Source organism: Lathyrus oleraceus, chromosome 5, assembly GCF_024323335.1.
Source record: "Lathyrus oleraceus cultivar Zhongwan6 chromosome 5, CAAS_Psat_ZW6_1.0, whole genome shotgun sequence".
In the NCBI taxonomy this organism is placed as follows: domain Eukaryota; kingdom Viridiplantae; phylum Streptophyta; class Magnoliopsida; order Fabales; family Fabaceae; genus Lathyrus; species Lathyrus oleraceus.
The window spans coordinates 60,978,444-61,004,476 of record NC_066583.1 but is presented as its reverse complement, the minus strand read 5'-3'; the positions used below and the strand labels follow the sequence as shown (position 1 = coordinate 61,004,476).

At 35.0% G+C, this 26,033-nt stretch overlaps 2 protein-coding genes across 2 annotated transcripts; both read right to left on the bottom strand.

Moving 5' to 3' along the window:
- Positions 1–8,270: 8,270 nt before the first annotated feature.
- Positions 8,271–10,123, bottom strand: LOC127078725 (uncharacterized). Its single transcript, XM_051019157.1, has 4 exons — positions 9,925–10,123; positions 9,709–9,807; positions 8,556–9,622; positions 8,271–8,513 (listed from the first exon to the last, which is right to left on the bottom strand). The coding sequence occupies exons 1-4, from the start codon at positions 10,121–10,123 to the stop codon at positions 8,271–8,273; spliced, it is 1,608 nt and encodes a 535-aa protein (XP_050875114.1).
- A 7,823-nt stretch (positions 10,124–17,946) lies between these two features.
- LOC127084388 (carotenoid 9,10(9',10')-cleavage dioxygenase) lies at positions 17,947–20,441 on the bottom strand. Its single transcript, XM_051024825.1, has 9 exons — positions 20,319–20,441; positions 20,000–20,237; positions 19,388–19,827; positions 19,129–19,289; positions 18,979–19,041; positions 18,750–18,888; positions 18,424–18,679; positions 18,150–18,349; positions 17,947–18,066 (listed from the first exon to the last, which is right to left on the bottom strand). The coding sequence occupies exons 1-9, from the start codon at positions 20,439–20,441 to the stop codon at positions 17,947–17,949; spliced, it is 1,740 nt and encodes a 579-aa protein (XP_050880782.1).
- Positions 20,442–26,033: the final 5,592 nt, after the last annotated feature.

The window sequence follows — 26,033 nt, the reverse complement described above, 5'->3', positions numbered from 1 at the left end:
TGTATTGCTTAAATTCCAAAGGAACTTCCTTGAATCATTTCTATGATTTTGAGAAAGCAATCCTGCTTGTGGCTTTGTCCCTTAACCTTAACCCTCACGCTTTTGTGATTAACCTTGAACCTTGTTTTCATCTTTAACCCAAACCAGAAAACTTTTGTGCAAACATTTTCACTTGTTTTCAAAACTAGAAACCTAGGCCTTAAGCCTCTGATTTTCAAACTTCATTTTCACTAATACTCATTGTGAATGAACTTTAATGTCAACTTTGACTTCATTTTTGTGAATAATTCTAGTTGGTTAATTCAACCCACTCAATTGCTTTTGTGGCCCTTGTCCACTTCCTAATCAAGTTTTCATGAATTAGCCATAGACCTGAATTATCATAGTGGTTGATGTAAATCTCACCACATCCTTAGTGATTGAATTATAAGACTTCCATGCTTATTATAGGGTTAACCCCTCACTAGCGTGTTGAAGCTGTTCTCACATGGTGGATTGTTGGTTCAGGCTGAGTTTTCTCCTGTTGGTAATGAAAGACCTTAAGGCTTTTGTTTAAAATCAATCCACTCACTTTTTGGAAATCTTTTAGCCGAACTACGGCGTTTTGATTCTTATCTTTCATGAAAGGTACGTAGGCAATGGGTTCATCCATTCAAACACAAAAATAACTAACTTGTACATTCTTTTCTTATCTCTTCAATCAATGTTTGCACAAAAACATTTCATAAACAAATAATAATACAACAAGTTGTGAAAAGGGTTCCCTAGGAGTACCTAGGATGTTGTGGGTGCCTAACACCTTCCTACAACATAATTACCCCCTTACCCAGACCTCTGTACCCCTTTTATTAGTTTTCTTTGCAAAACTTCTTAGGCTTTTGTTCGCTTTCTAGCCATTCCTTTGGATAAATAGAAGTGTGGTGGCGACTCTATCTTTGTATGCTTTGCTTTTGATTTAGTCAATAAATCTAAAGGTAATGAATACACCGCTACAGGAATAACTTGAAACTTTTTACCTCGATTTTTTGTTACAACCGAGGATAAATTCCTTGTTTATTATTATTTTTTTAATCTTAATTTATTTCATTTTAACATGTAGTTATTTGAAACAGAATCTAACATAAATTATTTTGAAACATAAAATAACTTGAGCATAACCTAAACAGAACAGAACTAAAAAGCATTTAAAAATGATTAATCAACTAAGGCAAAAACCCAAGTGCAAATTCTTGAATGAACGTACTAAAGTCTTCATATCATATGTAAATGGCATTCGGTCATTAAACACCTATAATCTGAACGACATATAAATAAATTAGGATAACACAACAACAACCACATTAAAACTTCAATAACAACAATATTCAATCTCAGTAAAATATATTAGGAAGTCATATAAAATACTTATTTGTTAGTTTTCTCATATCCCCTCTTCATGATCATAATGAAAAAACATGCAAACCATCTGAATATGTTTTTCTCATATGAGATACGAACGTGTGTTGCGAAAGAAGAGGTCTCAGAAATATCAAAAGTGTCTTGATTTTCATCACTATCGGGAATATGTCTTCCTTGTAGAATAATGACAATTTATTGTTAGAACGGTCGGTGACATAAAACACTTGTTTTGCATGGGACGATGAATAGTTCATTCATATTTATTGTGAAGGTCAACCCGTGTGAAACCTAATTAATCAGTTTGTAGACAAATTTTATTGTCGATCCACTTGAGCTTAAATAAGGTCACTTTAAATATAACATAATCAATCCACCAAATCTCCTCAATGACCCCAAAGTACGGTCTAGAAGTAATTACAAGTTTCTTATCTTTGGAACTAGAGAAGTACATAGATTTATCCTCAATCATAACCCCACTATTTTGTTGGGTACTATAATCATCCTTTCATAATGTGGCATATCCTTCTTTGCGGGTCGTTGGATACGGGAGTTTGTTAAACAATGAGATAGATAGTAACACCACAGACGTATCTACTTAACCTATTATGAGGTTAAATGATCATCAAAGGTCAGAGATGTTGAGATTATCCTCAACAAGAAAACTTTGCTTTGATCACCATTATTGATATCCACTAATAGAAAGTGATAGTAGAGATAGAGAGAGAATTCAGATAGAATTTAGTTAGGATTAAATTAGAATTTTATATTGTATTTATTGTAATGGAAGAATACAAATATCTCTTTATACAAATATAGGAGTAACTAACTTACAGCTAAGCATAGTTTGTTAGAGTTAAACATTTAAGAAATACAAGCCAACTAACTATCTCTACCCCCCCCCCCCCCCCTTAGAAGTTAAGGGTGTGCTGATCAAACTATGTTTGTTCAACACCCCGAGCTTCTCACACATAGGAAGGAATTTAAATGTAGATAGAGGTTTAGTGAGAGCATTAACCCACTGATCCTGGGGAGGAACATGAGCTATAATTAAACTATTGATGAGAAACTTTTCTCTCACAAGGAAGATATCTAATTCCATGTGCTTTGTATTGTTAGAAAGAATTGGATTGCGATCTAGAGTAACAATACTAAGATTGTCATAAAAAAATCTTGGGGGTTTAAAACTTGCAATTAAGTTCATTGAAAAGAGACTGGGCCTCTTCCTAAGATTTAGCCATCAATGTCTGCTTCTTTAACCACCAGGAAATAAGATTAGGCCTTAGAAACACATAAGCACCTGAAGTTGACTTTCTGTCATCAAGATTTGATGCCCAGTCAGCATTGCAAAGTTCTATAAGTGACAAAGGTTGATGAATAGGAGCAACCTTAATAAGTAGCCCTTAGTGCAAAATGCCACTTAGATAATTGAAGATTCTTTTTACTGCTTTCCAATGCTCATCCAAATTAGATAAAAACTGACACACCTTGTTAAGAGAGAAGTAGATTTCTGGCCTGGTTAAGGTAGCATTTGAAGTGAACCAACAATAGATCTAAATTGTGTGTGATCAGAAACTACATCAACCCAATTCTAGAGAGTTTGCTGCTAGATATCGTTGGAGTAGGCATCCCTTTGGCAGAAGACATATTTACATTAGCCAGTAGGTCACACACATACTTGGATTAAAATAGAAGCAAGGAGTCATTTGGTAAGTGTGTGACTTAAATGCATAAGAAATAAACTAAATTACCCAACTTTTTTAGTGCAATTTTTTCATTAAGGTATTTTATTAAATTATCAATTAAGGATGTGGAATTCCTAATGATGATTATATTATCAACATAGACCAATACCATAATAGATAGATTGTTTGTGTGAAGCATGAACAAACATGGGTCACACTTATTGGCCTGAAAGCCACACTACATCAAAAACCTTTTAAGTCTATAAAACCAGACCCTACGCGCCTGCTTAAGACCATAAAGTTATTTTTTTTAACCTGTAAACCAAAGATTTAGCTAAGGCCTCAAAGCCATGAGGTTGTTGAATGTAAACCTATTCCTCAAGTATTCCATTGAGGAAGGCATGGTTCACATCAATATGTTAAATAATCCACCTACTAGTGACTATAAATGTCAAAATAATTCTAACAATGACAGGCTTCACGATAGGGGAAAATGTATTAGTAAAGTCACTAACAGCCTGTTGATGGAAACCCTTGGCAACAAGCATGACCTTGTACTTGTTGATCGAGCTATCATGATTCTCCTTCACTCTAAAAACCCGCCTGAAACCATTAGGCTTTTTAGTTGTAGGTTAAGACATTAATGTCCAAGTTTGATTCTTCAAATGAGCCTGATACTCATATTTCATATCCTAAAACCAATGATGGGTAGCCAAGGCTTGACTCACTGAGGTAGGTTCCATGTGGGTGAGGAGAATGGTAAGGTTCAGTCTAGGTTGAACAATACCACTATTTTCTCTAGTTTGCATGGAATGAATATTTAGAGGATGTGTTATAGGATGAGAGTGATAAGAAGAAGTGGGTAAAAGGTTGGAAGATGAGATATGATCAGGTTATGAGAAGAGTGAGATAGTTTTGTCTTCATCTAGATCAGAAAAGGCATAAATTGGTAAGACAGATGAGGCAGGTGGGGTGGGAATGGAAGGAATATTTTGGGTTAGAATTGGTGGAAGGTGGGTGAGATTTAATGATAGGTATAATAATGCTATAAGTGAATATTGTGCATTAGTATTGACATTAAGATCAAAAGAGGGATAACTATGGTTGGAGAAAGAGGATGACTGATATGATAAAGAGGAATAGGCAAGGAAGGAACTAGTGGTGTGAACTAGATTAGAAGTATAAGGTCTTGTTAGAGTTGAGTCGAGGTTAAGAAAAAACTCAATATAAGGAAATTTAGATTCATGAAACAATACTTCTTTGGATATGTAAAGATGGCCATCAGAAGCAAGACATTTATACCCTTTATGGGTAGTGGAATATGCTTTAAAAATACACTCTTGAGATCTAAAGGCAAGTTTATGAGTGTTGTAGGGTCTAATCAAGGGGAAAATGCACAACCAAACACCCGAAGGCAAGTATACTCAGGAGTTTTATGCATAAGGATATAATAGGGAGACTAATTTTATAAGGTAAGGCTAGGAAGAAGATTTATGAGATTGGTTGCAGTAACAAATGCATGATCCCAGAATGTCATAGGTAATTTCTACTAAGAAACTAAGGTTAAACCCGTTTTGGTGATGGGTATGGGGACATGTAAAGGGATTGATGATCTCTAACTCAACGAGGTATTTAGTGAAGGGTCTAAACTCACCTCCTCCATCACTTTGAACAATTAAAGATTTGAAATTAAATTGGAGTTTAACCATGGATTTAATGTGAATAAACTAGGTGAGTCTATCAAATTTTAGCCTAAGGGGAAAAACCGACACAAACCTAGAGAAAACATTAACATATGTCAAAAAATTGTTATAACCACTAGATGATTAAGTAGGGGATGAACCCCAAAGATCACAACGACAAGTTCAAAAGGTTGATGATACATAGTGGTGGACATGGAAGTTGGAAATTTATGGGATTTACCTAAGCAACAGGCAGAACATAGGTCATTGGGTGGTTTGTATGGGATATGAATTTTGCAAAGTTTAAGCACTTATTCAAAGGCATGATGAAGAGGGTGATCTAAGCGTGTATTCCACAAATAATATTTATTATCAGATTGTGAAGTAGTTGCATTATAACACTAATATGAGTTAGACATACTAACAATAGAAACATTTGCAACAGGTAAAAAATGACAAACTGAAGCATTATCATTGTGGTAATCATTACATAGAGAAATGAAGTTACATTTAGCATATGTGTTTGTTACACAATTAAAATTAGAATTGCAATTACAAGGTACATAAATAGAAGCTATAAAACAGCTATACCTAGGGAAAGATTTGGTCACATGTGAGGGAGGATTGGAAAACTTGTAAAGATCATAAGCTCCAACAATGCCACAAAGAAGTGGGCAATAAAATGGAGAAATAAAAAAATAAGGGATTTAGAGAGAAATACGCAAGAAATGGGCTTGCTGCAAATGTGATATCTCCTGGTTTCCCTAGGGGCGTGCAAGGGGGAAAAGGAGTCAACATCACCTTCTCTAATAGAGACACCATTAGAGTTAAACCTCACAATAATGACCCTCACGTCATCACTTTGTACGGATGACGTTAAAAGGTTCAGTGGCTTGTTAATAGGATTTTTAGGAAAACACTACAAGTAAGGGGCTATGTCACCTTGAAGACAACGTGTGGCGTGGGCGCAAATACTAAGGTGATTGACGTTAGCTACCTTGTTGTGGATGCCCTATCTCCCTATAATATCATTCTAGGTCGACCCACCATCAATGCATTGGGGCAGTTATTTCCACCCAATACTTAGTTCTAAAACAGCCGCTTCCTGGAGGGTGAGTCGATATAATTCGAGGAGACTCGTTATTCATTCAAGAATGTTAATAGAATAACCTGGCGACAGAAAGGGAAAAGCTGGATTTTCATTTATGTTGCTAATTTTGCATACATTCTTCACAAATTTCAGTTGGTATGTTGATCAATGGTAATCCGTTACCAATTCGTTCTTTTTCAAGCCATTGAGATCTCTAAGGTTGATATGTCCAACCCTATAGTACCATAACCACTCTTCTCTACTAGCTGCAATAGTAATACATCTATGCTCCATAACTTTCAACTCAACCTTAAAAGTTATATTGGGAGCCATATGAGCCTTTAGGATCAAAACCCTATTTGCATCGATAACTTGTAGCACCTTGTCCTCTATATGAATCTTGTAACTTTTCTCAAGCAATTGGCCAATACTTAGAAGATTACACTTTTTATAAAATCTTGGTATCCGGCCTTGCGACCGACTAATCCAAGAGGACCAATCCCACCATCCTTTAGCAGGGGGCATTTAAATCCAGAGCAAAGCTCTGTATGGACTAGCCTAACACAAATATTGATTACACCTAGCATGATTTGAACCTGAGACCTTAAGAGGAGCACACTCTCAAGACCTAAGCCTCCACCACTAGGCCAACCATTAGGGGTCTTAGAAGATTACACTTGATTCCGGGAATATAAACCACATCCTTTATCAAAGAATGTCTACCATCCCTTCTCTAGATCAATACATCATTAGTCCCTTCTGTAGCTTGAGTGGTATCATCCGTGAACTTCACTTTGTTCTACATGGCATGGTTAATCGTAACAAACCAATATTTCCTCCCCGACATATTCGTTGAACACCCGGAGTCCAAATACCATTGAACGTTGCACTTCGCTGCTTCTTTCGAGTCTTGATTGCATTTTCTTTAGTATGTAACTGGTTGGCGTAAACTTCTGAATTTCTGGTATGCAGATATCAGATGTCCTAAGAGATATCGAGACACTGATATCTGATCAATACACAATAATAAGATAATTTACATATAGGGGAACACAAAATAACAACACACACAAAGTTGTTAACCCAGTTCGGTGTACAACAACACCTACATCTATGGGCTACCAAGCCAGGGAGGAAATCCACTAAATAGTATCAGTTTATAGACCTTCTACAAACTATCTCCAATTTACAGTCTACACCCTAATCACTACTCGTGCTTAACTTCTACCTAAGACACTCCTAGGTGTGAGACCCTTCTCACTTTCCTTTCAATCACAATAGTGATACTTCAACCAATAACAAGAAGTTCTGAAGTCACACTTCACAGACACACAAACACTCAATACTTAAAATCTTAAGAGTGCTTGACAATCCTTACAATTAATTAACATAGTCATAGTCATATATCAAAATGATATTTTAGAGGCTCACAAATAACACGTACACTCAAAGCCTAACACCTCACTGCTATCTTCTTTTCTTCGTGCTTCAATTAGGTTTGAGACATTCTATATATAGCCATAGAATGAACTAGATTTGGACCTTGTATACGGAGTGTAACAGCTGCACAACATTAGGTTACCAATCAAAAGTTTCCTAAAATGTATCAACATTTATAAAACTGATAAGTTTAAAATCAATTAGAATCTCTAATTACTCACTCATGGATGCCACATGGGATTACTTCATATTCCTAGAATATTCTGTAATTAGTTAAACAATCAAATATTACCAAGAGTAAAACCTGTTTCATCCAAGATGTTGAATTCACATGTTAGGATATCTTGTTCAACATGTTGCTGCTAAGTTAGTTTTACCAAAATTATTGCCGATAAAAAATACAAAGAATTAACAATCTCCCCCTTTGGTAAATTTTGGCTAAAACAACCAAATACACCTTGCACACCAGTGCCACATTCCACGTTAACTACATAGGTTTGAAAAACGAATCAATATCAAACACACATATCACAGAGGTAATCAAGCAACCACACCAGTCAGAGACTGTACTTCCCCTCAATGGATCCTTCATAGCAAACACAACATGTTTAACAACACACATCATAGGTATATGCACCATAAAAAAACTTCAAAAAACTTCACTCAAAACATTTCCTTAGTCAATTTGATGTCAGAACATCAAGTTTGACATCAACACAGCAGCCCAGAAAGTTCCAGACCTGGAACTCCTTCCTCCTTAAGCACAACCAGGCAATATTGGGGTTAGTGGTTAGTGGTTAGAACACACAGACAATACTCCCCCTTTTTAGCCATAATATGACAAAGGTAAGCATTCAACCAAACAAGATCAAACCACATTCGTAAAGTTAATGATCACACACAAGGGGGAACCTAAGGGTGCATAATATCCTTGTCACAGACCACAAAAACATAATCAAATACAAAACAAAACTGCAATCAGATATCTTCCTGACTATCTGAGTCAGCTATTGCATACTCTTCTCCTTTATCTTCTTTCTCTTCATCAGCATCATCCTCACCAGCATAGTCGTCATCATCAGTTCCTTCATTGTCATCACCATCCTGTACAACTTCCTTCTTCTCTTCTTCCATTATAGCCTTCATCAATATCTCAAGTTTGATCTTTGCTGCATTGTTATATCCGATGGAATCCTCCAGCTCTTTACAAGTTTCCTTCAGCTGAGCAATGACACTCTACTTGGAGGTGGCAGGGCCAAGTACCTGAGAATATGTTAAGACAATATCTGGGACATGTGTTCCAGCAAAGAGTTTGTAATGGAGTGATAAGGGAGAATCCTTTTTCTTCACACTATCAATGGGCAGCAAAATACCAGGATGTTGGCTTAGGATGATTCCACAAATGAGGGATTGAAAGCATATGGGCATTTTTACAGCAGTAGAGAATGCTTGTTTCAAAACTTGTTCAAAGATGTATTTTCCAAAGTCAAATGCTATTCTTGTTCCAACAGCATAAATGAATTTCCCAAGACTAGTAAAGATGGTCGAGGTGTGATAAGTGGGAATCCAGTTGGCAGTCCCAATCCTATGAAGGATGGCATATTTAACACTCAACTTTCCAGCAGACAGCTTCCCTTTGATTGGCCAATGTCTAACCTGCTTGGCCATGATCTCTTTGCACACCTGATTATTAGTAACCTCTAGCTCAACCTGAGGTACTTCTGTTCTTCCTAGAAATTTATTGATCACAGCTGGAGATAATGTTACAACATTTCCTCTCACATACACCTTTTCATAGTCAGCACTCTTTGCATCATCACATCCATCAGGAATAGTCACCACAAACTCCTTGGCTAAGCTTTCATAGCAAGGGCCAAATTGTGTGACAGTCTTCATCAACCCAGCAACTTCTGTAAGTTCTACGACCTCCTTACACTTAAGGGCATCCTTACCCAATTCCATTTCCAGGGCTACCCTCCTCTGAATAACATACTTCCACCTTTCAGCATCCTTCACATAATGTAAAGAAGCATTGTCCAGTGGAGCCTTAGGCGTAGCAGCATGAGGCTTCTTGTTAGCATATCTTTTTACAAGCGTGATGTCCTGGACATCTTTTTCGACATCAAACTCAGATTCACTAGAATAGACAGCTTTCCTATTTCTAGTAGGGATAACAACTTTACTCCATGATCTAGTAGGCCCAATAGGATATTTTCTGATGGAGCTTCTAGAAGGAGTACCTTTCAAACCACCTGATTTTCTCTTCACTTCCCTGGAGGGAGAATCTTCAAGCACCACTGCCTTTCCCTTACGCCTCTGTAATCTCTTGGCTATATTAGGAGTTATAGTATTGGTAAGGGGTTCTTCATTAGAAGTTAGTTCTTCAACATTGACAATAACATCAGCTTTTTTTTACTTCTTCTCTCACGAGCAACATGTTCAGGTACGCTTTCCTCATATTTTTCACTAGAATCATTATCAGGGCTAGATTCTTTTGCCAAAGATGTTTGAACATCTGGTAAAACATCTTAATTTACTTCCATCAAAACAGATGTAACAAACTTCCTAAGTTCCTTATCAATTTCACTCCTTTAAGCTTCCGTTGGATTCTCGGTGTCGTTAGCATGCATACTAGGGTTTCTTATTTCAGACCCTTTAGACCTAGATTCTTCTTCAACAACAGTCTTATCTTTAATAGGGATTATAGGTTCAGAAGACTTACCATAAGTCTTGACATTTTTAGACATAGAAGGCGTAACTTTCTTCTTCTGAGGAGGATGAACCGTGGATAGAAGGGAAACATCCAAGACCAAATCTTCCAGGTTGATCATTTGAAACGACTCATTTGCCCTAACCGTTGGGGAGGAAGATCCATTGGTTTAAGTTGGGACATTCATGGGAGTGGGTGAAGATTGTTGAGACATTTTAGTTGACACTTGAAGCAGATGGAATAGGGAAAGGCTCTTGAGAGAGTGTGAGCACAAATGTATGGAAGAGAATGAGGTGTTTGAGTGGAATGGGTAGTATACTTTTATCCAAAAGGATACACAATGAGGTAAGGGGTTTAGGTAAGCGTGTCTAGTGTAATGATGAGAGTTAAACTCTTGTCTGACACATTTAAATAGTTGTAATTGCTATAAATGCTCATTAACACAAATCCCAAGTTTTCCTCTTAATTTTTCAAATTGAACTGCATCCAAGGTTTTGGTAAAATTGTTTGCAAGCTGATTCTCCGTGCTAACATGGTCAAGTGTTATGACTTTGTCTTCAACAAATTCTCTAATAAAATGATGCTTGATGTCAATGTGTTTAGTCGTAATGTGCTGAATAGGATTTTTTGAGATATTAATAGCACTCAAGTTGTCACAGAATAATGTCATGACATCTTGTGTGACATTGTATTCAGTCAACATTTGTTTCATCAACATTAGTTGAGAGCAGCTACTACCTGCTGCTATGTACTCAGCTTCAGCAGTGGATATGGATACACAATTTTGTTTTTTGCTGAACTATGAAATCAAATTGTTTCCCAAGAAGAAATACCCTCTAGAGGTACTCTTCCTATCATCAGCATTACTAGCCCAATCAGCATCATAATACCCCATTAACATAGAATTTGAATCATGGGAGTATAACATTCCATACTCACTTGTGTCATTCACATACTTTAGAATCCTTTTACTTGATTGATATGACTCACTTTGGTTTCTGCTTGATACCTAGCACAAACTCCAACAACAAAAGTTATATCTGGTCTGCTTGCTGTAAGGTATAGAAGGCCACCAATCATGCTTCTATATAAACTCTAGTCAACACTTAAGACTTTTTCATATTTAGATAACTTTAAGTGAGTATGTGCAGGAGTTCTTTTGTGACTAGCATTCTTCAATCCAAATTTCTTCACAATAGTCTCTGCATATTTGCTTTGACACGGAAAAATGGAGTCTTCCATCTGTTTCACTTGGAGCCCAAGGAAACACGTCAGTTCTCCTACCAAACTCATTTCAAACTTAGATTGCATTTGCTTGACAAAATGTTGGACCATCTCATCTGACATCTCTCCAAACACAATGTCATCCATATAGATCTGAGATATCATAAGTTTCCCTCCCTTCTCTTTGACAAACAGAGCTTTATCAATTCCACCTTTTCTATATCCATGATTGATGAGAAACTCAATCAACCTTTCATACCAAGCTCTCGGGGCTTGTTTTAAACCATACAAAGCCTTCTTTAATTTTTACACATGATTTGGGAATGTAGGGTCAATAAACCCTTTTGGTTGTTCAACATACACATCTTCATTTAAATAGCCATTTAGGAAGGCACTTTTAACATCCATTTGGAACAACTTGAACTTTAAAAGACAAGTCATTCCAAGTAACAATCTGATGAACTCCGGGAGAGTTACTAGAGCAAAGGTTTCATCAAAGTCCATTTCTTCCATTTGGGTGTATCCTTGAGCAATAAGTCAGGCTTTATTTCTAGTAACAACCCATTGTTCATCAGACTTGTTCTTGTATAACCATCTAGTGCCAATAACATTTGTTCATATAGGTCTTGGAACCAAATACCACACCTCATTTCTTTTTTAATTGACCAAGTTCATCTTGCATAGAATTAATCCAGAACTCATCAGTCAATGCATCCTTGATATTCTTGGGTTCAAATTTAGAGGCAAAACAAGCATTTGACACAACTTCCCTTGATCTGGTGATTAATCCTTCACTTCGATTTCCTATAATAAGCTCCTTAGGATGATCTTTTTGAATTCTGATGGAGGGCCCTTTGTTATTTGACTCAGTCTCTGTATGTTCAATATCAACATTTGAGTCTGTAACATCTTCTGGAACATCATATATTAATGTTTCAACATCATCTATGACATCAACTTCGTTAGTTGAGTCATCCAAAACAATGTTTATGGATTCAAAAATCATTACCTTGGTTATGGAGTTGAAGACTTTGTATTCTCTACTGTTTGTAGAGTACCCTAGAAAAGTTCCCTCATCACTTTTAGGATCCATTTTTCTCCTCTGCTCACGATCTGCTGGAATATAACATTTACTTCCAAATACGTGGAAATATTTCACAATTGGCTTTATTCCTTTCTATAGTTCATACAATGTGGCAGAAGTTCCCGATCTTATGGTCACTCTATTAATAATATAGCAGGAAATGTTCATGGCTTTAGCCCAAAAATGATATAGTAGTTTCTTAGCATGAAGCATGACCCTGGCACATTCTTGAATGGTTCTATTTTTACGCTCAACCACACCATTCTATTATGGGGTGATGGGTGAAGAGAACTCATGACTAATTCCTTCAGAGGTGAAGAATTCCTTAAACTTGTTGTTCTCAAATTCCTTCCCATTATCACTTCTAATCCTGACAATGCCATTATCCTTCTCTCTTTGAATCTTTTGATTGAGTTCTTTAAACACTTCAAACACTTCTGACTTTTCTTTAATGAAGTTCACCCATGTGAACCTCGATAAGTCATCAATAACAACATAGGCATACCTCTTTCCTCCTAGACTTTCATCTTGCATAGGTATCATCAAGTCCATATGAAGTAGCTCCAGAATCTTTGAAGTGGTCAGATGTTGGAGCTTCTTGTGAGACATCTTTGTTTGCTTCCCTATTTGACATTCACCACAGATTCTTCCTTCATCAATTTTCAGTTTGGGAATTCCTCTGACTGCTTCCTTTGACATAACTTTCTTCATTCCTTTCATATGTAAGTGACCAAGCTTTTGATGACATAGCTTAGTCTCATCCTCTTTTGACATTAGGAAAGTGGAGATACAATTTATTTCTTGAGGAGTCCAAAGATAGCAGTTATCTTTTGGTCCGCCTCCCTTCATGATAACTTCATTCTTATCATTTATTACCATACATTCAGATTTACTGAAGTTCACTTTGAGACCTTGGTCACAAATTTGACTAATACTTATCAGATTAGTAGTCGGTCCTTTAACAAATAACACATCATTTAGACTAGGCAGTCCTGGATGGTCCAGCTTTCCAATCCCCTTTATTTCTCTTTTTGATCCATCTCCAAAGGTGACATAGATAGTGGAATAAGACTTAATATTCACTAAAAGATTCTTGACACCATTCATGTGTCTAGAGCAACCACTATCAGAATACCAATCCTTTCTAGCAGGGGCTCTAAGGGAGGTGTGAGCTATGAGTCCTGACATACCATTTTTAGGAATCCATCTTTTCTTTGGTTTAATCATAGTTTGTCTTCTTTTGGGTTGTGAAGCAGGTTTGGGATAGCCATATAATTTGTAGTAATAAGGTTTTATGTGATCAAACTTCCCATAATGATGACACTTCCATCTTTGGGTCTTGCTTCCTGAGTAAACCTTTTGATACCCTTGTTGATGTTGGAACATTTGATTTGACATATGTCATTCTTGTTGTCTTTTAGATTGAACAAAGTTCATTACAGACCCTTTTCCTTTGTTCATTAACCCTTGACTGTCATAGCTTAAACCTTGAACATTTCCAGCATTCTTACCAGTTTGAAGAATTTCATCCAGTACATTAGAACTACTGTTAAGCATTCTTACAGATTTAGTCATATTGTCAAGTTTTGAATTGAGCAATACCACTTCCTCCTTCAGATCAGATATGATAGATAGATGCTCCACTTTCTATGCCTGTAGTTGAGCAATAATTATCTTTGGCTCTTCTTCCAATTTATAGACTTCTTCACTTCTGAGGCACAATTCCTTGTAAGATTCAGTAAGTTCCTCAAAGGTTAGTTCCTCACAATCAGAGTCTTCATCAGAGTCACAAATTTCAGTCAGGGCAGTAACCTGTTTGGTAGGTTCCACTTCAGGATCACTTTCAGAGTCATCTTCTGACCAAGAGACAGACATACCCTTCTTTTGTTTCTTGAGATATGTGGGGGCACTCAACCCTTATGTGACCAAACCCTTCTCAACCATGGCATTGGATTCCTTTTCCTTGGTTAGTCTTTTCTTACTTTTTGGTCCTTCTGCCAAAATCCTGATTTTTGTTGATGTCGAATGACTTATTCTTGACATTAGATCTTGTCTTCCAGTCCATCTTTTTCATCACTTTGTTGAATTTTCTTCCAAGTAATACAATATCATTAAATATCCCTTCATCTGTATCCAGGTCACATTCATATTCAACATCTTCAATATTATAAACAAAGGTTGTGCTCTTCTTCTTTTCTGATTTTTCACTGATCCCTAACTTAAAGGTCTGAAGAGATGCCACCAGTTCATCAACTTTCATGTTGTTGATATCTTGAGCTTCTTCAATGTCAGTAACCTTCATGTAAAATCTTTTTGGAAGGGACCTGAGGATTTTCCTGACCAATTTAGCTTCTAACATCTTCTCCCCTAGGGAACTAGAGGTATTGGCTATCTCAATGATATTCATGTGAAAGTCATGAATGCTCTCATCCTCCTTCATTCTTAAGTTTTCAAACTTGGTGGTCAGAAGTTGAAGCCTTGACATATTTACCTTAGAGGTTCCTTCATGAGAAGTCTTCAAGATCTCCCAGGCTTCTTTAGCAATAGTACAATTATTTATTAGTCTGAAGATGTTCTTGTCCACTCCATTGAATACAACATTTAATGCTTTGGAGTTTCCCTGAGCCAATTTATCATTTTCATCATCCCAGACTTCCTCAGCCTTCAACACATCAGTAATCTTACCATCTTTATCTTTAATCATTGGTGGATCTCATCCCTTGACCACAAATTTCCAAGCCTTGTTGTCCATGGATTTGGTAAAAGCCACCATACGAGCTTTCCAATAGTCATAGTTGGTTCCATCAAGAATGGGTGGTTTGTTCACAAATCCTCTTTTCTTGTCCATTGTACCATAAAGTATTTTCTCTGAATCTCACCCAGAAATATAGCAGGATGCCAAATCTGATACCAATTTAAATTCTGATATTTGATCAATACACAATAACAAGATAACTTACATATATGGGAACATAAATTAACAGCACACACAAAGTTATTAACCAAGTTCGGTGTACAACAACACCTACATATGGGGGCTACCAAGCCAGGGAGAAAATCCACTAAATAGTATCAGTTTGTAGACCTTCTGCAAACTATCTCCAATTTATAGTCTACACCCTAATCACTACACATGTTTAACTTCTACATAAGAGACTCCTAGGTGTGAGACCCTTCTCACTTCCCTTTCAATCACACCAGTGATACTTCAACCAATAACAAGAAATTTTGAAGTCACACTTCACAGACACATAATCACTCAATACTTAAAAGCTTAAGAATGATTGACAATCCTTACAATCAATTAACACAACCTACTCATATATCAAGATGATATTTGAGAGACTCACAAATAACACGGACACTTAAACCATAACACCTCACTACTATCTTCTTTTCTTCATGCTCTAATTAGGTTTGAGACATTCTATATATAGCCATAGAATGGACTGGATTTGAGTCTTATATACGAAGTGTAATAGCTGCACAACTTTAGGTTACCAATAAAAAATTTCCTAAAATGTCTCAATATTTAGAAAAAAGATAAGTTTAAAATCAATTAGAATCTCTGATTCCTCACTCATGGACGCCACATAGGATTACTTAATATTCCTAGAATATTATGTAATCAGTTAAACAATCAAACATTACCAAGAGTAAAACCTGTTTCAGACAAGATGTCGAATCCACATGTTAGGACATCTTGTTCAACATGTTTCAACTAAGTTAGTTTTACCAAAATTACTGCCAATAAAAAATACAAAGAATTAACACTTCAACCGATTACACTTTGGTTCTGTAGTGTTTTTCGAACTGCTGTTGCTGTTGTCTTGCAACTTATTGTTGCTTCATTATCCCTTCTTGATCATGATCAAGAGTGTGTTCTCATTATCAAACTCTTGTCTAACAACTCTAGCTTTATCTTCTTGAGGATCTTTCTTGTTGGCATTGCACTATCTTGCAAAATGACAAAGTTTTTGACAATTATAGTATTGCATGTTGCTCTTGTCAATCATTCTTCTACTTCCTCTACCTCTAACATTGCCTCCTCTAGATTTGTTTGATCCAACAACCCTATCGCCACAGTTTTCACCCTTTGGGAATGTTAATTTCGTTAAACTTTGGGACTCTCTTCCACCAAAATTATGAAAGTTCCTTATACCTTTGCTCATGGGCCACTTTCCCTTCGCCTTTTTTCTCTCTCATTGAAACGGGCTAGCAAAACGATCTCCGCCTTTTCCTTATCAATATTCCTTTCCTCCATTCTTTGCTCATGTGCCTCAAGAGATCTTTGCAGCTCCTCTTTGCTCCTTGTCGCAAGATCCTTCGATTCCTCAATCGCACCCGCTACATTGTCAAATTTTGACGTCAAACAACACAAGATTTTTGCGAAAGCATATTGTTCTGTGATCGTTTCTCCACACGCCTTTACTTGGTTCACCAACCGAGCAATTCCCTCATAAAATCGTTTATGGTCTCCTTCTCCTCCATTTGAATCAACTCAAAATGACGTTTTTGAGTTTGTAACGTCACAACCTTTGTTTTGTCATCCCCTGCATACGCCTATCCAAGATTTCCCACGCTTGCTTTGATGATTCACAATCATCAAATTTCTCAAAATTATCTACTTCAACACATTGATGGATCAAAAACAACGTCTTGTAATCTTTCTTCTTCTCCTCCTTATGCTTAGATTGTTGTGCATATGTTGCACCTTCAAAAAGTGTAAATACCCCATTCTTGATCACTTCAAGAACAACTTGATATCCAAACAACACCTTCATTTGTTTTTTTCATTTTTCGAAGTTATTCACATCAAGGATAGGTAGATTTACAGGAATTCTTTCATTGGAGACATAAGTCATGTTTCACACTAGGTGTTTGATGGGTCGAACCTGACTCTTGATGTCAAATGTTAGAACTTGGAAGCAAAAGATTGATGAATAATTGAGGAATTTAAGATGGAGAGGGAGAGAGTGAGAGAGAATTAAATAGAGTAAAATTGATGGTGAAAATATGCAATCATTTATTCATGAGATATCCCAAACATATTTAACAATTACATGATGAAGTACAATTATCAAACAAATAAAATTGAAAACTCTCAAGAACTGACCGACTGATTGCACTTAGCTACTGAATCAGTTTTTAACATAAATACTTCAGGTGAAATTAATTGCACTATTATATTAACCTGTTGCACTTTGCTACTATTGTGCCAACTACTACATGCACCTGAGTTAACTTCTTTTATATAGCAATTCCTGTATTTCATTTGAAACATATGTTAGATTGAGTAATTTGAACGTTACATAGAACTTAGACATGTAAAGTTATCCGATAAGAACCCAGTAGAATCTAACTCAAATGTCATACTACTTTGGGTTGCAAACAAGGCTGAAAATCTTAACAGAGAAAATTCTCGAAGTGCAATACGAGTTTCTAATGATATTTTATGTTTATTTATGACATTGATATTGTGCGACTGTTTGGACCGATATGATGAAAGATTTTCTGAAAGAGATTGGAAAAGATTTTGCTAAGTGCTTCACCACTGACTTTGGGAAAGAATTTAAGATAAACCATACAAAGAAAAATAGAATGAATCCTAAACAATACAATAGCTCCAATTTCAACTACTGATCTTGGAATGAGATTGGCATGAAAGCTCCATGAAATCCATATGGAACTCTATAAGGCATTTCAATTTTCGCAACTGTCTCACCAGAGAAATTCTTTGTATCTATTATATGAACCTGAAATAAAAGTGGATAGAACAAAATTAGTAAATGTGTTAATTAATAACAGTTCTAATCATTAAAAAAGCTTCTAAACCCACTTGAGATTTGTTAGTAACTTCATTGTGAACAAAAGTAATGATCCAACCATCATCTTCTTCAACTCCTCCATCTCTAGCCACAAACGCTGCTCCATTGCAATATGTATTCTTCTCAAACATATGGTATTCCATCTTTATACAAGACTCTTCACATGATTCTTCCAAGTATAGCTTTGCTAAACCTCCATACTTTGGCACATCTAAATAACACAACAGCAAAACCATGTCATTTAGGAAATATGAAAGAATAAACTTATACTATATGGTTAATTACCTTGAGTGGTGGAGCTTGCAGTGGGATCAACTACTTGTGTGTAAGCATATTTATGCTTAATACCAACAAAGTTTTCATTGATCATAGGAAAATCCATGTAAACTACTTTCTCACCACACAGATCTTTCTCCTTAACCTCTCCGGTTTTCATGTTCAATCGCCATTCGTAACCACGAGATAACCAGTCATTATCATTCGAACTCGGGTCGGGTTCAGGAATTAAAGAATCTAGAGATCTGCATCCCCTCACAACAACCTGTTGATCCACATTAGACTAAAACATAATAACTTAATTTTTTATATACTACTTTAGGATAACAACTTACCTCATCTCCATCTTCAAAAGAATTGATAATGTGAAAGGTGCAATTAGGTTCAACCTCAAACCATTTGATTGAGTCCGCATCACCATAGCGCGGCATTATCCCAATCCTCGCATATTCTTTCTTATCATACTTTATTAACCTACATTGAAACAAGTGATTCTAACTTCTAAGTCAGAAGAACTTTTCTTCGCCCTTTATCATAAAATAAATTGATGGCATATGAACTCACTGGCCTCCTCTTAGAAGTCTGATAAGATCAATGGTTAGTGGAAAATCCATGATCACATTGTATCTGCAAAAAGACTCACATGAAAACATATTCTACAATGCAATTTAGATTTCTTGTTTCCCAAGAAAGCTTAATAGTCTATAATGGTACCTTTGTGTAACACCTATGTCATGGCAAAGACTGCATCTGTTTAGTTTGATATCAACTTTATGAACAAACTTATTTCCATCCGCTGAAATAACTCCAACCACGGCAAAAGGTTTAATTGGTTCCACACCTAATGTTACTAGCTCTCCAGTGATTGGAGCTTTCTGTGATGATACATCAAAAATAATTTGTGAGTGACCAAACAATATTGTAGAATGTTAAAAGTCCTTCTTTGCAAATACAGTAATAGGTAATCGAAAACCTTTGGATGACTCGTAAAAGGTCGATTCCAAGCTGCGCTGAGTTCCCAATTGTTCAAAGTTTTCAAGGAAAAAATATCAATCTCTTGTGGCATGTGACTTTCAGCAACTGAGTAAAACTTTCCTGAATGCTCAAACACATTGGTGTTGCTAATGTATTTGTTTGCTTTTCCAGATCTCAAATAGTTGAAGAGATAAGCAGACAGAACTGCAAGCGAATTTCCTTCGATAGCAGGAAGAAACAATGGTTTGTTTCTATGTTTTTCAAGATTGTAAGTTTCGGTTTCGACGTGTTTGTTGTTATAGGTGACATTCCAGGTTCCATGACTTGATTTTTGAAAATACAATGCATGAAGCATTCCTTCTCCTTCCACCCAAATGTGACTTGACCTACCAAAGATAGAATTTGTTGATTTCAATCCTCCAAAAAGTGGATTTGGTCCTGCACATTATACATATCTGACTATTAGAGCATAATCAGTCTAAACCCTAAACACAAAATTTGTCACAGGTAAACCATACCTAATCAGGATCTCGTAAAAAATTTGCACAATGATTAGCAGTCAAATGTGCATACGTCTGTATATATAAAAGTTTAAAGGATTAACTCGCACCATTTCTAATGTAGACGCCTTCTGGAAAATCATTCGGAATTCGTCCTATGATGCTATTCAAAAGTATGGCTTCCCCTAACTCTTCCACAGGAGCAAAGTTACTTTGAAGCAATGGTTTATCAATGAATTCAAAGAGTGAATCCACAAACACATCAACTAATTTTGCTACACTATTTTTCATTGTTCTTGCAACATCAAATTGCAAAGAGACTTCAGGTAGGGTTGATCTCATGTTTAGCTGCTCAGAGAATTAATTAACCAACCAGTCAGTTTCTTTTGCAGCAAAAATATGTAAAATCAAAACTAAATATATGCTTACCTTAAAAATAGAGAAAAGTGGAACGTTGTTATTATGATGAGAATTTTCTGAGACATAAGAAGGTCCTTTCTGAATGGAACAATTTACTATAAATGGATTATTATTATTATATGAAATGGCCATAACCATATAGTTCTGAGTTTAATTAACAGGTTGGTGTATCTATATATAGTATGGTGTGCATTAAATTTGGTTTTATAAGTTTTGAATCATATAGAAAAGAGATTAAGGTCCCTTTCATTTTACATAGAGAAAAAAAGAGAGGCATCTAAATGCAACGATAGGTAAAATCCTGTTTTTGGCTTATTTATAGCATTCAACATATTCGAATATTCTTCATATTTGCATTAACTAACAAGAAATAAGTATGAACAAAAATGTTTACAAGATCAATAAATGAACCAAGACCAACTTGTTATTAATAAACCAAAAGAAAATCACAACCTAAAACTACTAACCACCAAATACCAAAAGACAACAGCTTAAGAACATGATTTACCAACACAATCAGAACTAAAGTGAATACCCCACACTCTAGAAAAAGTCAACAAGAAAAACAATCAGGTTAATAAATCAGATGAATAATGTGTTATATGTATTAAAAATATGTATTTAGAATATTTTAGAAATATGTATCTATGCTAGAAACATGTACTTGGAGTATTGTTGAAGCATGTATCTAAGTTAACGTGAGCTTATGAATCAAATAATTAATGATTTCTAGAGAGCTCTATCTTTCACTAAATAATTAATTATTTCTAGAGAGTTCTATCATTTATTAAATAACAATGATTTCTAAAGTGTTTTATCATTCACTAAAAATAAGAGTTCTATGCCATTTAATGTGTAAGTAAAAACAAGAAACAAAAAAAATTAACAAGCATTTTTCAATCTCCTCTAGAATACCACCAACAGAGTGGTACCAGAGTTTAAGATCTTTAAAAAAAAAATAGAAGTCTGAGAGGATATTGAAGGTGAAGAGTCATGACTTCCTCAAGTGTTGTCTCAACAATCATCACTTTTACCTATAAAAACATCTAAGCTTATTTATTTAAAGGAAAAAATTATGATTTTTAGACAGTAAAATGGAGACTTTGTTCACATCTTTGGATGTCTTGAAGTTTGTCAAACAGAGATATGAAGAACCAACAACTACAGTAGAATGCACAAAGTACAGCATAAAGTGAAGAATTAAAGAAGAAAAAAATCTCAGATGTTGGAGTTTTTGGGATGATTCAAAGAGGAGACTCAAATATCATTTAAAAAAAAAATTATGAGAGCAAAAGTAGACAAGAATCATGTGAAACTCTAAAAAAAAGTTTGAAGGAGATTCAAATGTGAGAACAGACAAACTTATGTCTTTTATAAAAAGATATTTTGAGAATTGAAAGATGAAAGAAAATTGAATGAATACTTTAATAGACTCGTTGATTTGGTGAATCAAATGAAGTCTCAAGAAGATACAATTTAAGATCGAAGAATTGTTGATAACATTAATTAGATTTATTGAAAATTTTGATCCTATGGTGGTTGTTATAGAATAAACTAAGGATTTGTCAACCATGACTATCCAATGGTTGATGGGGTCACTTAGATCCTATGCGCAAAGGTTGTCATAATGCAATGAAAAGTCAATTGAAAGCACGTTTCAATCCAAGCTAACCATTCAACCGAATAATGAGAAATTGGTATTCCATAAAATAATGGTAGATCTTCTAGAGATGGCCAATTTGCTATAGGCCAAGGAAGAAGAAGAAACTCTCGGGATAGAGAAAGAGGAACTTATGGAGGAAGGGGAAACTTTGGAGATTAAAATAATTAGTGTGACATTTGTAAGAAGAAAACTCATGAAGAGAAATATTAAGCCACAATGTCATAATTGAAAAAGGTCCAGGCATATGCCGAAAGATTGTCGCTTACAAAATCAGTAGCATGTATCCTTTGCGGAAGCAGAAAATAGTGAAGTCAATTTGTTCTTTGCTTGTCATAAATTAACTCAAGAGTATAAAAATGCATGGTACTTGGATAGCAGGTGTAACAATCATATATCAAAAAGATAAAGATGATTTCATTGGCATTAATCCCTCATTTACCTCCCAAGGATATGTTGAAGGTGAAGGAAAAAGAAGCATTGGAGTTAAAACAAAGCAAGGAAGTAAGGTAACTCATGATACTCTTTATGTTCCTAAGTTATATGAAAACTTATTAAGAATTAGGTAACTATTGGACCATGGTTATTCTATTCAATTTGAGAATAAAGAGTGCAAAAAAATTTATTAAATAAGAAGAGTTGTTGTTGTTGTAAAAATGATCAAAAGCATAAGCTTTCCATTTTTCCTTAATTATGAGAAACATAGCAATTTGATGGCTACTAAAGAAGGTGGCTCTTGTTTTTGTCAAAAGAGACTTGTACAATTAAACAACAACAATCTCACTTAGCTTTCTCAAATAAATATGGTGTTCGTGTTGCCGATAATTAAAAAGAAACATAGAGTATGCGAGGGATGTTTATCTGGAAAACACCATCGACAACCATTTCCAAAGGAACGAGCTGGGAAAGCTAAAGAAGGGTTGGAATTGGTTCACACAGATGTGTGTGGTCCTATGAACACCTTATCTCATGCATAACATCTGTATTTTATTCTATTCATTAATAATTTAGCCCATATGATATGGGATTATTTTATGAGACAAAAATTTGAAGTATTTGTGATATTTAAGAATTTTAAAGTTTTTATTGAGAAACATAGTGGTAGGACTATAAAAAAATTTAGAAGTGAATGGGAGAAAAGAGTACACCTCTAATGAACTTGATAGGTTTTGTGGAAAAAAATGGCGTGGAGAGACAACTAACTATTTTCTATACACCTCAACAAAATGGTGTATATGAAAGAAAGAATCAAACTATGATGGGGATAACCAAGGCCATGTTGTTCGAGAAATGGATGCCTAATTTTTTTTGGCCTGAAGTTGTTAATACAATTGTGTACCTGCCGAATAGATGTCCAATAAGAGTTGTATGGAATATGACATTATTTGAAGCATCGAGTGGATGTGTTTGCTATGCTCGAGTTCCTAAAGTAAAGAGGACAAAACTTGAAGAATCAAGTGATAAATGCATCTTTGTTGACTATAACTCTTATGCCAAAGAGTTGTACACTTTACAATTTGAAGATCAAGGCAATGATTGTCAGTCGAGTAGTTATATTTGATAAAAATGTTTTTTGTAATTGGCAAAAAAAGAGTTTCGAGGAGAAAAGAGTTCCAGCTGTCATTTTAGAGCAAAATTCAACTTCTTCCGAATGTGAAGAAAATGTTTCATCAAATTCTCAATCTAGCACATTATCTTGACCAAATTCTAGCTCATCATATCCAAGCTCAACTCCAATAAAATTTAGGACTTTGAATGATGTTTATTCTAGATGCAACTATTGTGTAATTGAACTTGAAAATTTTGAAGAAACATTTAAAGAATATGTTAGAGGAAAGAAATGCAAGAAGAAATAGATACAACTAAAAAGGACAAGACTTGGGAGCTAGTAGATATGAAAAATGACAAATAAGTTATTGGTGTGAAATGGTCTACAAGGTGAAACTTAATCTAGATGATTCAGTCAAAAAGATCAAAGCAATACTTGTTGCAAAGGGTATGCACAACAGTGCGATAATGACTATGATGATACATTTGCCCATGTGGCACGTCTCGACACCATTATAGTGTTAATCTCTCTTATAGCCCAAGAAAATTGAAGTTGTATCAACTAGATGTAAATTTGACATTCTTAAATGGAGAGCTGAAAGAAGAAGTCTATGTGGAACAACCTCATGGTTTTGAGATTGAAGGTCAAGAAGAAAAGGTTTATAGATTGAAGAAATATATTTATGTGTTGATACAAACACAAAGAGCATGGTATGGAAGTATTGACAATTACTTCATAGAGAAAGATGTAGAGAAGAGCAAGAACGAGCCTATTTTGTATATCAACTGACAAGGTGTGGTTGATATTTTAATTTTTGCAATTTATATGCATGATTTAATATTTATTGAAAATATCTTTAATTTGATTGGATATATTAGAAAGGAAATGATGATGAGACATAAGTTGAATGATTTGGGCTTACTACATCATTTTCTTGGAATTTAAATTTACCAAGAGGATGATGTAGACTTCATTTGTCAAAATTAATATGCTGAGAAAATATTGAATAAATTTTGAGTTGTTTGTTGTAATCCAACTGATACACCTTTTGTTGTGTATGAAAAAATGAAGAAAGAAGATGGAGGAAGGAAGGTTAATGCTAGTAACTATTGAAGTCTGGTTGATAATCTATTTTACCTCACTATTACAAGACATAATATCATGTTTGCAGCAAGTTTACTTTTTCGACTCATGAACGGTCCAAGCCATATTCATCTAGGATCGGAAAAAAAGATTCAGAGATATATTCAAGGTACTTTGAACTATTTAATCAAATATGACAACAAGGTTGAAGTTAAGTTAATTGGTTTTTCCGGTAGTGACTAGGAAGGTTGTGTGGATGACATGAAAAGAACCTCTAGACATATCTTTTAATTAGGTTCAAGAGTTGCTTCATGGTGCTCTAAGAAATAAAAAGTTGTTGCTCAATCTTCTGTAGAAGCTAAATATATTTCAATTGGCTTAGCTACCTAACAAGCAATATGGCCGAAGAGAATACTTGAAGACTTTGGTGCGAAACACGAAGTTGCGACTATTTATTGTGATAATAAACCAGTCATTTTTATGGCTAAGAATCCAGTCTACCATGGAAAAGACAAAGCATATTACCATCAAACATCATTTCATGCTATAAGCAATTGAAAATTATGAGGTGCAACTGAGTTTTTGCAAGACAAATAATCAAGTTGCTGATATTTTCACAAAAGTTCTTCTTGGAGAAAAAATCCAAAAATTAAGAGAAGCTCATGGAGCTCTAAAACACCACATTAAGGGGGAAGAATATTGAGTAATGTGTTCTATCAATAAATATTTGTATTAGAAACATGTACCTAGAGTATTATAGAAGCGTGTACTAGGCTAATATGAATTCATATATAAATAATTAATTAATTCTAGAAAGATTTATCATTTACTAGATAATTAGCTATTTATAGAGAGCACTATCATTCATTAAATAATTAATAGTTTCTAAAGAGAGCTCTATCATTTAGTATAAAAAAGAATTCTCCACTATTTGAAGTGTATCCAAAAACAAAAAGAAACAAAAGAAATTAAAAAGCATTTTTCAGTCCCCTCTAGAATACCACTAATAAAATCTCTCTCATCCAATAAAAACTATTTTATTATTATGATTAGTTTAACTTCTCAGACAGTTACTTTATGATTATTCGTAACGATAGAAAAAATTGCAGAAAATCTGTTTTCTATGAATTTTTAACTTAAATCCGTAGGGAAAAAAATATTTCTGGTAGTGTTTATAGCATTTTCAATGCAACATTCTAGGTTTTAATACATATACTAGTATAGAGTATACGTGCAATTCTCAATAATGGTTAATTCGCAATGAATTTATGTTGTTTCAGTTGACCTGGATTCAAATATGAATGGAGTTTCTACATGTATCCTTACTATCACTCCCTTCCCAAATTTTAAATCTATTTATGCAGAAGAAAATCACCAAGAATTTATGTTATGTAGTGAGTCTACCGAGGGGTTTATTTTTGTAGTCAAAAAT

Excerpts from the sequence above, each read along its gene's own strand:
- LOC127078725 (XM_051019157.1), bottom strand. The coding sequence starts at position 10,123 with ATGATCAACCTGGAAGATTTGGTCTTGGATGTTTCCCTTCTATCCACG. Across the intron at positions 9,808-9,924 it reads GTCTGAAATAAGAAACCCTA|ATGTTCAAACATCTTTGGCA; the intron begins GTATGCATGCTA and ends ATGTTTTACCAG. Across the intron at positions 8,514-8,555 it reads TTGTCTTAACATATTCTCAG|CTGAAGGAAACTTGTAAAGA; the intron begins GTACTTGGCCCT and ends GTCATTGCTCAG.
- LOC127084388 (XM_051024825.1), bottom strand. The coding sequence starts at position 20,441 with ATGGCCATTTCATATAATAATAATAATCCATTTATAGTAAATTGTTCC. Across the intron at positions 19,042-19,128 it reads GACATAGGTGTTACACAAAG|ATACAATGTGATCATGGATT; the intron begins GTACCATTATAG and ends GTCTTTTTGCAG. Across the intron at positions 18,067-18,149 it reads AAGTTACTAACAAATCTCAA|GTTCATATAATAGATACAAA; the intron begins GTGGGTTTAGAA and ends CTTTTATTTCAG.